The 15,596-nt window shown below is 44.7% G+C and overlaps 1 protein-coding gene across 6 annotated transcripts in view; it reads left to right on the top strand.

Annotated features, from left to right (window-relative positions):
• The first annotated feature begins 4,974 nt into the window (after nt 1–4,974).
• Nucleotides 4,975–15,596, top strand: part of NTRK2 (neurotrophic receptor tyrosine kinase 2) — a 311,333-nt gene continuing 300,711 nt past the window's right edge. For 3 of the 6 annotated variants that reach the window (XM_081103076.1, XM_081103078.1, XM_081103077.1), the window contains exons 1-2: nt 5,282–5,654; nt 6,121–6,694. In XM_081103076.1, the coding sequence (XP_080959202.1) occupies nt 6,483–6,694 (212 nt within the window). In that variant the 5' untranslated portion in view covers nt 5,282–5,654; nt 6,121–6,482. Of the gene's footprint in view, nt 5,100–5,281; nt 5,733–6,120; nt 6,695–15,596 lie in introns of those variants that run through there. The other 3 variants (XM_081103079.1, XM_081103075.1, XM_081103080.1) reach the window with 3 other exon arrangements.

Below are 15,596 nucleotides of genomic sequence, written 5' to 3' on the forward strand. Positions count from 1 at the left end.
ACAACACCTACTGGGAATCAAGCCCATCTCCCAGGCATGTGGCCTGACCTGGCATCAAACTGGCCACCTTTTGGTGTATGGGACATTGCTCAACCAACTGAGCCACACTAGCCAGGGCAAAACATTTTTACTTTTGATGAGGTCCCCAAAGGACCTTCAGCCACCTGGCATGGAGTGCACCATTCATGTGTAGTTAGTTTCCAATGTAGAGAAGATGGTAGAAAATGGAGAAGACCTACAAGGTCTCTGGTTTTAAATGACCGGATATGCCTTAGTTACTAAGTGCCCAGTGTCCTGAGATGGGCCACTGAGTTCAATCATAAAAGCATAAGTAGTGGCATCTGAACTTTAATTTTCTAAGTCGCACTTGGAGTCTTTTGGAAAAAAAAAAAAAAGGCTTTCAACAGAGAGATGACTCATGAGATCCTGGAGAGAGAAAGCCAAAAAGGGAAGCCAAAGGATAGGAAATTTATAGAGCTTCTGGGAAAACCTAGGTCAGAGAAAATCAGACCTGGACTCCAAGGCCTTCTTCTCTCAAATCCCACAAATCACATTTGATTTCAAAAGAAACAATGATAACTGTCTTGAGCACAAGATGGCAGTCTTACGTCTGCTTCATTCCCCAGGGTTGTCTGGAGAAAAGTGATAGGAAACAGAGCAGAAAAAAACCTGCTTGTGTTGCTGAGAAATATTGAAAAATAAATACTCATCAAGAAGGATAATGAGGGAAGGGAAGAGATTAAAAATAAGTGGAAAGGTTTTTTGTGTGCTATGTTTTGATTTGTTTTAAAATTTGGCTCTACTCATCTTGAGTTGCTGCTAAATACGTGTAGGCTAGGTCCCACATGCATGTTTTGGCTCTAGAGAAAGTTCCTAGGAAAGTACAAGAGAGGTAGAAGGAGGTAGAGACCATATGTGCTGTAGAGGAGGCTGGCTCAGGGCCCTCGTTCTCAGATGAAAGGGGTCTTGGGCTAAGCTATGATGACCTCTTCTCAGTGTTCTTATGAAAATAAGAAAAGGGGAAATATCTTTTTTATACCAAAAGCTATGCCAAACTCTAGCAAGAGTTTACATGTGTTCTACTCATAGGTAGATATTAAGAAGAAGAGTAGAGTTTCTCCCTCCTCCCCCTCCTCCTTCCCTCTCTTCCCAACCTGAACCTCCTTCTTAATTTCCTCCTCCTTCTCTCCCCTCCCCTGACCCTCCCCATCTCCTCCTCCTCCTCCTCCTCCTCCTCCTCCTCCTCCTCCTCCTGGGAACCTGCAACCCAGTTATGTGCTCTTGAGTGTAATCAAACCCACGACCCTTGGGTTCATGGGCCAATGCTCCAACCATTTAGCAATGCCAGCCAGGGCTAGGGAAAGGTTTTTAACTAATAATTCAATTTCTGAAATAGATATAGAACTATTCAGGCTATTTCTTCTATAGTGATCTTTTAAGCTTGTATCTCTAAAAGAATGCGGCCATTTCATTTAAGTTGTCAAATTTATAATATTACCTTATTATTCAATATCCATAGGTTCTCTAGTGTTTTCATTGCTGTCATTCCTGTTATTGATAATTTGTGTCTTTCCTTATTCGTTCCTGGTCAGTCTGGATAAAGTTTTATTAAATTCATTTGTCTTTCAAAGAACCAGCTTTTGGCTTCATTGATGGTCTTGCCAATGGTCTGTCTCTCTTGCCTTTCTGTTTTCCATTGCATTGTTTCCCACTCTTCATTATTTCCTCTCTCCTGTTTACTTTGTGTTTAATTTGCTCTCTGTCTGCCAGTTTCTTAAGGTGGAAGCCGAGGTCACTGGTTATAGACACTTTTCTTTTCTAACACAGGTATTTGAGTTATAAAATTCCTCCTAAAATTTTTTTTTCTTTTAATTTGCTGAGTGAGTGAGTGAGTGAGTGAAGGTGGGCGTGAAGGTGCAATGTTGGGTTTGGGGGGAGGGGAGGCAGGTGCTGGCAGAGTGATGGGAAACCGTGCCTGATCTCTCCTAAAATTTTTAAGATGCCTTAGTAGCATCTCACAAATTCTTTAAAAAATGTTTAATATCTTTTTCTCCCAGCTTTATTGAGATACAATTGACATGCAAGCATACATTGTGCTATGTAGTGCTTTTTAATTTCTCTTTTGAATTTTGCTTTAACCCTGATCCCTTTAATCCTCTTGGGATTGATGATTTGGTTGGAAGTAAGTCTATTCCCTACCACTCCATCTTAGTCAGAAGCAGAACCTGGCAGTGCCTTTGCTTTCGCAACCCAGCACTGGGTGTTAAAATCAATGTATTGGGTTATTACAAGCAATACAAATAAAATGGGATAACATAGAATATAAAAATTAGTGCATTTCATGTATTAAGAGTAAGTTTTGTTTTGTGAAACTTCCTTTAAGTTATATGTACGTATGTATGTGTGCCTTGGACTGTGATATGAAAGGAATTTTATGCTGTGGATCATGATAAAAAAAAAAAGCTTGAGAAATGTTGTTCTTGACACAGCATGGTCCAGTACAGGCAAGGGTCGCAACACTCAGACCCCACCTTCGCCGTGAAGAGTTCATGTGATCTGGGGGAAATTATTTCTATTCAGTTTTGTCCATCTGAAAAATGTTCATCATCTCCTGTCTGAGAATTCCTGAAATCTCTGTGCAATATCTCGTAGTTCTTAAAATTGAGTTAGATCGATCATTTTATCAATCAAGAAAAGTTTATTGATTGCCAAGTGTGTTTTAGGCCCCGTGCACGCTAATCTTGAGTTACCAGCATGAATATGAGGGAGGCCCTCGCCGGCCCAGTACCAGACTATACCTGGCTACCAGAGGAAGCAGGAAGTAAGGCTTTAAGAAGTGCAATGCAGACTCTCCGCACAGGGAGGATTCAGATATTGTGGAGGTGAGAGGGAGAGTGTCCAGAGGGAACGAATTGTTCAGAGGGACTTGTAATGTTAGAGGTTAAGAACGTGAGAGTGAAGAGGGCCTGTTTGAGAAATCTCAATGCTAGTTTGTTTCATTTCATTCATTACACACACACACACACACACACACACACACACACACACACATTTTAATACTATGTCCTTGAGATATAGCAAAGAACAAAAGTACCCCTGCCTTTAAGGAGTGTGCATTCCACTAGGAGAAATATAGTAAACATTACATATAATAAGTAAGTAAATGATCTGTTAAAAATGGTAAGGACTATGGAAAAAACCGAGCAGGTGAAGGGTAATTAGAAGTGGGTCTGCCAGTTCTAATTTCATGTGGGAGATATTCGATGGAGGTATATTTAGAATCTAACAGTAGTATATATTATAATACAAATTCTAAAAATATTCTAACATAATTAGAATCTTTATGTTGTATTGACACTTTCTGGCCAGTAGGAAGCAAAGGACCATTTCTGAGAAAAATGGGGTGCGAGGGGGTTGTGTGAGAGAGAGAAGTGAGTAATTATGCACACGCCCTCCCCCCAGGTGTCCTGTAGGGCAGCTCCATTAAGGACATCAGCAAGACAGGCAGAAGAGCATTACTGTGTGACCTGGACCAAGACATTTTTGCCCTTTGCTTCCCTTCCTTGGCATGTCCTCACCCAGCAGGAGTTGGCGGCTGAGCAGAGAAGTGAACTTCAGCCTGGCCTTTCAGCACCCAATGGGTGTCACAATCCAGTGATGGTGGAAAGAGACAGACCTGCTGGCCTTTTCTTCCGGCCCTGCATCAAGATTGTGTGTGTGTGTGTGTGTGTGTGTGTGTGTCTGTGTGTGCGCACGCACGCTCTGCAAGGATTCCTGTGGTTACACTCATCGCTGGGGATCTGCATAAAAGCCCCACTAGATGCTTTCTGTTCCTTTGTAATATTTAAAACGTCATGGAGATTAAAGCATTTACCTGGACGTCCGGATATTTCGATTTCCCCACCTAGCCTCTGTGGGCAGATGGGTGATCATGCTTATCTTCTGGCGCGGTGAGCTGCCCGCCTTTCACTCAGCTGGACAAGGGCGCGCAAGCGTCCGGGGTTCCGCAGGTTGCGCATCTGGCGCCTGGGCCCGCCCGGAGCAGTGCCCGCCTAGGCCTTGGCCCCTGGTTTGTGCTCTCCAGCGTGCTGGGCGCTCTCTCCCCGCGCGGGGGCACCAGAGCCCTCGGAAGTGTCTGGCACTGCGGTGCCTTTTCCCAGTTCCTTTTAAATGACTGCGGAAAAACAGCCGCTCTGAGCCGCAAATGGGAAGACGGATTCACAGACCAGGCTTGCAAATGCCCCACAGCTATCGCAGCCATCATCTAACTGAGCCCACAGAGCCCTCATGGTTTGTCACCCGGCCCTCCCGGATCGCCTTATTTGTCTCTAGTGAAACCCTGAGGCTTTGGTCCTGCCCGGCTTCTTGGTAGCTGGATGCCTGTCGTGCTCTCGGTAGCGCGGGCGCAGGGCACGCGTTTGCGCACACTCGCGCTCCTAGGAAAACGCACAAGGTACGGCAGGGGAGCAAGGGTTTTGGGTGCCCCGAGTCGGGGTGGGCATCGCGGGGAGTGAGGTTACGATCTGGGAAGGGTTGCATCCTGCCAGGTTGACGGGTGAGAGAAAATGACGCGGCGCCACACATCGGACAGGCCAGGGCTGCTGCCGCGCATTTAGGGAACCCAATACGAGTCAGGCGCGCTCCCTTCCCCTCACATGTCTCTATTTCCCGGGAGTGTGATGCCAGAAAACCGCAGGAAAAAGACCCACTTAGAGAGCTAGAGTTGCGTTTGGAGATTCCCTTCCCTCTACAAAAGCACCAACAGAAAGACCCTCCCAAACCACCAGGGTTCCAAAATCGATGTCCCAGAACGGGGGCGGTCATCCTTGGTTACCGATGCCGAACACGTTTTGGTGTTTACAATATTTATTTATTTTTTTAAAGATAGCTCGCCCTCCCTTTTTAGGCAGGGTGGGAAAGGAGGACGCAGCGGGGAGGGAAGACTCCTGGAATAAGAATCAGCGTATTTTTCAGAGCTGAACCGAACCGGGTTTCAACCATTTCAAAAAAGGAGACAGCCTCTACCGCAATTGTCGAAGAGACCGCGGTGTGAATTAGGAACTGGGAGGCGTCGGGCGGCGGAACGGTCCATCTCAGAGGTACCAAGATCTAAATGCGCGCACATACACGCACACACACGCTCACACGGAAACACCCCCCCACACCCGCACCCACACCCACACCCACCCCCACACACACACACACACACGCACGCACGCGCGCACGCGTCTACACAGCCTGGATGTGTGCGTGTGCGCGTCTGCGCGCGTGTGTGAACTCCCACATGCTGCTGCTGTCTGCTTCTGGCCGGTGGCACCGATGCCTCCCTCCTCCCCGCTCGCCCCCAGGTTCCCCTCCCCTCCTTGTTGCTTTTGTCTGGAGGGTATTATGGGTTTGTGTGTGTGTGAGCGTGTGTGTTTTTGGATTTCAGACTAATTTTCTGGAGTTTCTGCCCCTGCTCTGCGTCAGCCCTCACGTCACTTCGCCAGCAGTAGCAGAGGCGGAGGCAGCAGCGGCGGCGGCGGTGGCTCCCGGAATTGGGTTGGAGCAGGAGTCTCGCTCGCTCCTTCGCTGGCGCTCTCTGCGCTCAGTGCTCGGCGGCAGGAGGAGCCTGGACCCGGGCGCCGCCGGCAGGCGGTAGGCGCCGGAGCCGGGTGAGCAGCGCGGACAGTGCCCTCCGTAGTCTCGGCCCTCACTGTCCCCTCCTTGGGGCGGCTGAGGCGGCTCCCCAGGTGGGACGTGCCGCGCCACCTGCCCGCGCCCCCTGCACCCAGCAGCGGCGGCGGATTCTGCAGCATCATTGGGGCCCCGTCTCCAAGCCGCGGCAGCGGCAGTCTCTTCGTCCCCCCTTTTAAAGGGTTCTTCTCCTGGCCTGTGCCATGGAATCCATCCATTCCCAGGGACCCTTACCCTATCTTCCCTCCCTCAACCTGACTTGGAAAGAGGCATCAGTGCCATCGAGGGGCAAGTTTATTTCTGGGGTGGGAGCTGGGCACTCATCTTTCCACAGTCTCCTGGCTGGGGTCGGGGTGGGGGTGACGCGAGCCCCAAAGGAGAATGCCTCAATTCGTCGTCTCTGGGGTCCTGCGCTCAGTCTTACCCATGTCTGTTTGTCCTCAGCCCCGAGGTGCGTCTGGGATCTCAGTGCGTGTCTAGCAAGGAGCCTGCGTCCCAGAGAGTCCCCGGAGCACCGCCGGCTGGTGCCCAGCGCGCCGGGCCATGCTGCTGCGGCCACAGCGGAGCTCCTAGCGGCGGTAGCGCCCCCTGTGAGGAGGCCGGAGATGCCTCTGCCACTGTGAACGGTGCTGCCCGCCAGGATACGCTCAGCCCCGGACCCTCTGGGCTGTGCGGGCCCGCGACCCACACCGAGTAGGGAGAGCAGCGAGCGCAGCAAAGACCGCCCAGCACGGGCAGCGGAGGCCGCCCGGTGCAGCGCAGGGACGCGTACTCAGTCTGACTGGGGCTGGCACAGGCGGCTAGCTATGTCGTCCTGGACGAGGTGGCATGGACCCGCCATGGCACGGCTCTGGGGCTTCTGCTGGCTGGTTGTGGGCTTCTGGAGAGCCGCTCTCGCCTGTCCCACGTCCTGCAAATGCAGCGCCTCTCGGATCTGGTGCAGCGACCCTCTTCCTGGCATCATGGCATTTCCGAGGTTGGAGCCTCACACTATAGACCCTGAGAACATCACCGAAATGTGAGTTCCTGGTGTTCTCCTTTCTTTCTCCTCTCCTGGCCCCTGCAGCCCTGGCTGGCCAGGCGAGTCCATCCTGGGCATGAATGTTGTCTCAAGTCTGGGGAGAAGTCAGAGATGAACATGCAGGGCTGGGCCATCTGTCAGTTACCTGTCCGTTTCACGGGCCTGGGGCTGATAACACGGGGAGAAGTGTGACAGTTTAAATTAAGTTTTAAATGTACTATATGTGAATAACATACTTGTGGGAAGGCATTCTATATGCACTTTATATTTCAAAGTCTTGCTGGGCATGCTTTAGGCTTTCCACACGCAATAACTTAGTTTTGGACATTTTTGTGTCATAAGATGAAATGTGTATGTTGTGTTAGGAGGAGTTCTAGTAATATTTACTAGAAAGGAGGTTAAGATAATTCACTTTTTAAAAATTTGTTGGAGGGGGTTAGAGTCTACCCCCTAACATCTTTTTCTGAGGTTTGGAGTTGACCCACGTCCCTTTTCATTTTATGCATCGAGGTTTTACTTAGGAGATTGCATCCAGAGATGGCCTTGAACATGATCTGTAAGAGGAGAAGTTCTGAGTGTTGAAAAGCACTTGCTCAAAAGGGAAAATGTGATCGTTGGAAGCCTAAAAGCCTGGTCTGATTTAATTTGGAATTGACTTCTCAGAGATATAATTTTGAGACCATTTGGGTGATAAATTTTAATTCCACTGAATATTTTCTCAGGCCAAGGTTGGGCGATAAAGCTGTGTGTAGTCCTCAGATGAATGCTGCCTTTAGCATGGGACCCCTAGGTCCCTGGCAATATCTGAGCTTGTTCTGATCTGATGGAGAAGCAGAATTGTGCATTTGTGTCTCCTCTTGTTGTGCCTTGTGACAAATACATTAGCAAGTAGGAGTTCAGCAGTCCTTCCTCCAGCATTCTCCTATCAACTCTACTAGAGGTGTCTGTCCTCCCCAACATTGCCGTTTATTCCATTAACATGAGATTTTATTCATCCACGTAGAGGGGCTGTAAGGCAAAGTTTCTCTAGGTTTCCCTTACGTGTCTGATACTAAGATAGGCAGCCCTGAAAGTAGGGCTTGGGCTGTGGCCTTCCGGTTGGCGAGTGCGCATGCATATTCCCCCCACAGAAAACGCACACCCTGTTTCTGCCAACGTATGACCGAGGTAACCTGTTTTTTTTTCTTCATGTAAGTAAGAGACCTTCCTGGTCTCTGTTTGTTCTACTGGGGATGGTCTTGTTATAAGGCTCAGGCAGAAGGAAGTGACAGCAGAACAGAGGGGAAACGTGCTGGCCGAGCAGAGCTAAGATGTGCAGGGAGCAGCCAAATATCAGGCTGGATTCAGGATGCTCGGGTTTTCAATCTTTTTTTTTGTTTGTTTGTTTGTTTGCCAGGATAGCAGCAGTCAGGGCCTGAGGTAGGGCCGTGGCCGTGCTGACCCTGGGCTGGCCTTAGACTGGCCCTAGGTTGGGCTGGTCCAAGCTCACCAAGCTAGTCAGAGTGTCTGTGGCCTTTTGTCAGATGTGTCTTTTATATGAGATGGGGTGTCAGTAGTCAGATGGAGAAAGCCATATAGAATTCAGAGCTCTTCGGACTATTTTAAGACCAGGGGGAGTGCCTTTGTACAGTTAGATGTTGTTTTATTATTGTTTTTAAAATTCTGTCTTAGGCAATAGATAATATAAAGAGGGAGAAAATGAGGTAAAGCTAGTCATTTTCACTTTAAATTTTTTCACTTTAATATTTTAAAGTCACAATCAGAGAAAAGGACACTAAAACTCTTTAAATTTAAAATGTTATTTTAAATCTTAGTGTCCTTAGCTGCCTGAGATAGATGAAATCAATAGATTTGAGGAGAGCTTTCTTATATTAGTCCTCATAATTGCTGCTGCTGTTGTTTTTATATCTGATGGCAGATTCCTATTTTCAGGCTTTTGAAAATGAATTTTTTTGGGTTATATTTACCAAAGCACTTGTCACAGTTACTCATTCAATAATGGCACTGCTAATTGCTACTCTTATTTTTTTTATCCTTTGGTTTGAGCATTTGTTGAAATTAAGATCACTGAGAGGTATCAATGCATAAATGTTTAGGATGGGGAATTAGACTGGCCAATAGGAAAAAGTATGCTCCCTGCTCTGTCCCTCAGTTTTGATCGAGCCCAGCCAGTTTGAGCCCCAGGTGTTCTTATCTGTAAAAGGTATCGAAATCCTTGTTTAGAAAGCACTTAGCCTCATCATTTTGAATTCTGCTGTTTTGATATCAAAATGACATCAGTGGATGAGCTTGTTTCACTCTCACCATCTGTGTTCTTTTTCTTACATATTAATATTTGCTTGAACAGCTTTTCAATTCTTGGCCAGTAGGTACCAGCTACAGTTGGAACCAAATTACACTTTTTTTTTTTTAAAAAAAAAACTTGTTATTAGTCCCAAGGGTATTCCTAAAATAACATGTTTCAAAGTTCTGGTTTAATGGTGCTTAGCTAAACTTACATGTTCCCATCAAAAAGTAGGAATAATATAAGTAAATAAACTGAAGCAACAGTTGACTGTATCATTTAAAAATAGTATATCTTTTAATAACTATATATGGGGGAAAATATAACCACTGTGCCTTTTAGAATTCAGATAAAGGTCATGGTAGAACATTTTAAAAAATATATGTATGATTAAAGAAGAGATAAGTTTATTTTTGTTTCTACATGCATATTTTAAGTCAAGCTGACATTTTGTTTTGAGAGTCAGTGTTTGACTTTATTTTATGAAAAATCTCTCTATCACAGTGTCTGTGTCTCATAGTCTTTACTCACTAACATGGTCTACATCTAGATCTACATCTCTCTGTCTATAGATGTGCATTACATTTGTCTATCATCACACTGCTGAGAAGTGCCCGCTTTTGTTATTTGGTTACGGTTTTACCAAAGCTATACTAAATTCAGTTTAAAAATAATACCATTGTCACATATAAGTGGAATTCAAGAGTAAAGCCTGCTGTTGGAATTATGTAACCGGCCATTTAAGTCTCAGTTTTATCAGGTGCCAAAATGCATTGCAAAGGACAAGTTTTGTCTCACATAAGTGGTAAAAGGCATGGATAAAATAGGTCAGGTATTTTAGTTTTATTGTGGTCAAAAGCATATAATGTAAAATTTGCCATCTCAATTATTTCTTACTGTACCATTCAGTAGTGTTGTGAAAGAGAATGCAGTTTATATTGTCTATATTTTAGTGAGGACCAATGAGGACCTTTTTCTCAATTTCTTGTGTGATGTTCTCTGATTTGGGGTTAATATTTGGAGACAAGTGTAATATTTTTCCTTTCAGTACAGCACAAATAGAATTTGCAGCTTCTGCCGCCAGAGCTTCTATGTGCAATTTATTGCTGGCTTGGTTAAGTGACTGTAATGTTATGTCATTAATACATTGATTTTGGCCCTCTCACCTTAGTAAGCTTTTCCATTGCAATTAATTGTACTAAATAAAAGTTCTGGCATTTATAAGGATTCAGTGAAAGGCATCAGTTTTTTATGACTCTGATGTTTACTTCTCAGCCCCTCCATGCTTGAATTGTGCTTTACATGCATTTAAGAACCTTGGAGTAAGTTTTGAGTGCGGCTACATAGGCCACACTGGACTTGTTAATAAATAAGACAGTCTAATTTATGTCATTCATTATTTAATACAGCTTGCAAGCTCTTGTTGAAAACCTGCTGTCTTCATAGTGAAGATATTTTCAGAATTCAGCTCAGCACAACCATTTTGAAGTCTGAGTTTCATACCTTCCATCTCTGCATTATGGAGGTTTTTATTACATTGGGTCAAACAACTGAAAAGCCCCATGACCCTTCTGACCCTACTTTCTTCCACCTCCCCCTCTCCCTCTCATCGACTATCCAGGAAAATGTATTTGATTTTTTTTTCTTCTCCGAAAAGTGATATTTCCTTATGGGCATTCAGAGCATTGGAGTTAAGAGAAAAGCCTGGGTTATATGTTATTATAAACAAGTAATGGGAAGTTACAATAGTGTGGTCACAACTCCCCAGTACTGAGTGTAGCTTTGTTTTAGATCTGCCACTGTTTTTCTCCCATAGACCTGTGTTTGTGTCTGTTTCAGTACTCCCCTGTAAAGACATTTTCTAAGCTGAAAAGTTGGCTGAACAGCTGAGAGTTGAGGTCTCTTTCTCCCTGGGAACATTCTGTATGATCTCTTTGACTATATCTAGGTCGTAGGAGCATAAAACCTAGAGTTTTTGTTTAGCTGGGAAAGGAAATAGAATTTCTTTTTTTCCCTTTTTCTTTTTCTTTCTTTCTTTTTTTGCCTTTAGTACTAAGTGAGTGCCTCTACTTTTAACTCATTGCTCACCTTGCCTGTAGAGAAAGAAACATTTGCAAACCACGGTAAAATATTATATACTGGCATTATTCATAGACTAGCTTTACTACTTCTCAGGAGAGTTTCTGATAGGGTAAATACCTATATGGTAAAATGTGGCATTGAACCTGCTGCCCTTTGGAGCAGTGCCAAATTTTTGTTCGTCTTGATATCTATAAATCAATAGAATGATTTTTTGTGTGGGAGAGATTATTTAGGCAGCACAGACTTTTTACTTGTTTGATGTATGAGAGAAAAGAAGAGAATAAAACTCAACTTTGGATTATTAACATCTGATTAATCATTTTCATGAACTACTTGGTCTAGTGAGTTTAAAACACAAATCCTGCCCCCCAGGTGGCAGAGATCAGAACCCCACAGTGGCCTGATAATTTTAGCTCTCCATTTGTTTGCTGATTGATTTCCATTAAGAAAAGCAATGATCCCACATGATCAGGTGTCTTCTCACCACTTACTTTGCTCTCTGGGATGCCCAAAGGTCTGAGAAGTCATAAATATTGATCTGGAAGATGAAGGAGTGAATGGTTGTGAATGATATAAATCTAGGAAGAAATGTGATGCATAGGTATGAAGTTTACATGTTTCACAAAACCCTGGATGAGATAGAAAACTGGAGTCAGGTGTTACCTGGTCTGGAAATAGCCCCTTAATGTCTCTGGGCCTGAGCTTGTTAGATGTAAACTGAGGGCTTTGGAGTTGGTGATCAGACAAGTTTCTCCTGGCTCTGAAGTTCTGAGGTTTGTACATCAGCTTTGAGGTCAAGGATGGTGTGAGAGTCTGAGGGTCTTGGGTGTCATCCGTCACATGTGCATGTTTCCAGTGTCTGCTCTGAGTTCCCCAAACTGTGTCTTTTTAAATTTAATGAATTAACTAATTAATTAATTACACTTATTGGGGTGACATTGGTTAATGTGATCATATTGGTGTCAGGTGTGGGTTTCTATGTTACAAGATCTGTACATCATGCTGTGTGCCCACCACCCAAAGCCAAATCTTCTCCTGTGTCTTCCCATGATCTGCTGCTAAGGCTGTTGGCATGTTAGTGCTGGCTGATGGGTCCAAGGTCTCAGGGTCACTTAGAATCAGGACCACAGAAGGCAAAGGGGCTTTAGAAATGCTCTGTTTCAGCCCCCTCTGCTTGCACCAGGTCAGTGAAGTTAGTAAGGCCCTGATGCACTAAAACATGGTGGAAGCTAGAACTCCTTTTCCTAGCAGGCAGAGAAAATGCCATGGCCTTTACTTTAGGGATCCCATGCTCTGTTGTGTGTCCTGGGATTTACGTGACTTTAGCCCACCATTTTAGAAGCATCAGAAATATGAAGACAGGCTTAGCCGGGCTAAGTGTGTGCAAACATGTCTCTACTAAAGACAAAACAATTAAAAGGTGCTTGAGCTACTGATCCCAAAGCAATGACCTTATCTTCATAGGAAGAAATACATTATTTTGTTTAGTTTACTGTATTTTTAAAAAATTTCAAGTCTTCCTCTTCACTAAGCAATTCACACACAAAAGTTGAGCTGCGAAGGAAAGCCTTCCTGAGTTGGTAGCAATGAGGGACCCTAAACTGTGCCTGGTGGGCCGTGTTGGCAGGTTGGGGTTGGACGGAGGGCAGAGCAGACAGAGCAGTGGAGGCTGCTGCTCTTGGAGTCTCTATTACAATCAGTTATGTAAGTGGAGGAACCCAGAGCCCTTTAAACAAAGTCAGCCTTAGCGCCCATGCAAGCCATGTGGCTGGAGAATACTCATTCTCTCCTGCCTTCTTTCCCCCCCTGACTTCTCAATGGCCCAAGATTGATGGCCGAGATCAATGGCTGAGCCAGTGGGCAAGCTTAAGGGTTGTTGATGCACATCCAGAATGTATTCTGCTACCATTATGGGTGCTGTCCGTGGCCTGCACGAAGCCTTTCCTGTTTAGAACATACCTCTGAGATGTACCTTTGGTTTCACGCAGAGCTTCTCCCCAGGGACCTGAAAGGAACTTTACAGGCATCTGCTTATTTAGGTTTAAAACCTTGCACTGAAGTCAGTGGGAAGGTCTTGATGGCCTCGGAAGGAAGGGACTGTCATGTTGATCGGCTCTCTGGTCCAGCAGAGTGGAGTTTGGATCAGAACCCCATCCAGTATCTGGCTTAGGGCTTTGTCTGCTCAGCCCACTTGCCCAAATCTGGGCCCCAGAGGGCAGGTAGTTTTAAGAGAAGTGTAAAGATTCAAATAAATATTCACAAGTTAAATGGCATGGCAGTGGAGAGGTGGACTAATGCTTCATGTCTTTGCCCTTCATCATCATCTCCGCTGTCGCCGTGTGTTACAATAGAAGATAAGGATTTGCGTGCCCTTGGGAATATGGCATTTTCTAGTATGGAATAAAAATGTTAATAATCACACACCATTTAGAGTTCCCTTTTCAAATTTCTTTTCAATTACAGTTTATATTCAATATTATTTTGAATTAGTTTCAGGTGTACAGCATTGTAGTTAGACAATCATATACTTTAGGAAGTGATCCCCAATATTTCCAGTACCCACCTGGCACCATATATAGTTATTACAATATAATTGACTATATTTTTGCTGTACTTTATATCCATGTGACCATTTTGCAACTACCAATCTGTACTTTTCAATCCTTCAAAAGAGCCCTGTTTTTTTATTGTAGATTTAGCACCGCACCCTTTCCTGTAATCTCCATATCTCAGCAGTTCTCTGGAGACACACACACATCAGAATTCTATTTGTGTGTGTACAGGGTGTCTATGAATATATAAATATATGTATACAACTCCACTAGGTGTGGCTCTTTCATACTTAATTATATTGAATTGTAAAATTTTCCTAATAATTTAGGGTTTACTTCCTTAAACTATCCAGACTTTTTTAAAAAAATGACATATAACTGACATATCAGCTTCAGGTGTACAAAATAATGATCTGATATTTGCACTATATATTGGGAAATACTCACCACAGTAAGTCTAGGTAACATTTATCACCTCACATACTCATAATATTTTTCTTGTGATGAGCACTTTTTCAATTTACTCTCTTACTAACTTTCCAATATACATTACAATACAGTATTATTAGCAGTAGTCACCATGCTGTGCGTTACATCCCCAGCCAGACTTTTAATTTTGTTTTCATCATTCTGGATGTCTCTCCCTGAGGTATTCTCTGAGTGAAGTAGGTGAATGTTAGTACTGGGACACCATCAGCCAACCTGGCTTCTCAGAGGCCCATTGCATTGTCCTCTTTGATCAATTCTCAACATGAACAAAAATTTACATTATCACTGATGCATTTTTGAACTCTACAGTAGTGTAATTTAACCCAAAAGATAATGGAATTTTGGGTTTTAACCTCTGAAATATAGTGCAATCTAAAAAGATAGGCTCTTCTACACTCTCATTTTTGTAAAAAAAAAGTTGTTTCTATTTCATGTGCCCCAGAGTCCCTTGCAGTGTGGTAGCAGAGGGCGCCTGGTACTGCTTCTCTGACTGTTGCTCACTGGGACAGCTTGCTTCCTTTGGCTTACTCATCTGTGTGATGTGTGTGCAGGGGTGGGGAGAGGGGAGCCAGAGCTTGACGTGTGGTCTCTAAGGTCTCTGGTAAGGTTTGATACAAAAACAGGCACCTCTCTCCAAAAAACCCAGCCCAAGCCACTCAACCCAAACCACAGCACTCCTTGTGGTCTGCTCCCAGTTTCACTTCAGAGCACTGGTGCTGCCATCACAAATTCAAGAGTGTCGTGGGAGATTTTGCCTCTGGCGTGTGTAACTTGCACTCCTGCATTTAGCCTTTTCTTGTTGTCACTCTTTAGTCTTCTTCCTCTGTTTCCGATGGTGTTTCTTAGGCCCCTTTTCACTTTCCTCAAAACACACACACACACACACACACACACACACACGCACACACGCACGCACACACGGAGATAGGCATATAGCTGCTAAGCCCCTTGAGCAGATTGTGAAGAAATCTTTGGTTGTAGGACCTGGGCCGACCACCATCATTCCCACTGAACCTGGCTTGATAAGGTTAACACAGACAGTACAGGAACCTGAGAGGGACCTGGGCAGGGAGTTGGGATGTGGGGTTCACATCTACTCTCTCACAGTATCAGAACCTGGGATCCCAGGTGAGCCATTTAATCTCACCAGCCTGAGTTTCCTTATCTTGAAATTGGAGGTTGAATCTTGGATGGATGCTAGCCCCTGAAAGGCTGTGTGGTTCTAAATCAGTCAACCATGGGCACTAGTGTTTCCTTTTCTATTCTGGAATTCACCCTTGCCTCCTCCCACCCAGAGCTTGCTCCAGTTCTCTGGTGGCTTAAGCAATAGAAGCCTGATGGGTGAGATTTCTCCAAGTCCAACTCTGCAGTCCATGTAGGATGGCTTTGCAGGTCACGGGCTCCCTGCCTTCTGGGTTTCCCACTAATTGAAACAAACTTGTATTTTCTTCCTTAGAGATCATCTTCTTCCCATGTACTGTCTACATCCATT

The sequence above is a fragment of the Myotis nattereri genome, assembly GCF_964212035.1.
Source record: "Myotis nattereri genome assembly, chromosome: 12".
Classification (NCBI taxonomy): domain Eukaryota; kingdom Metazoa; phylum Chordata; class Mammalia; order Chiroptera; family Vespertilionidae; genus Myotis; species Myotis nattereri.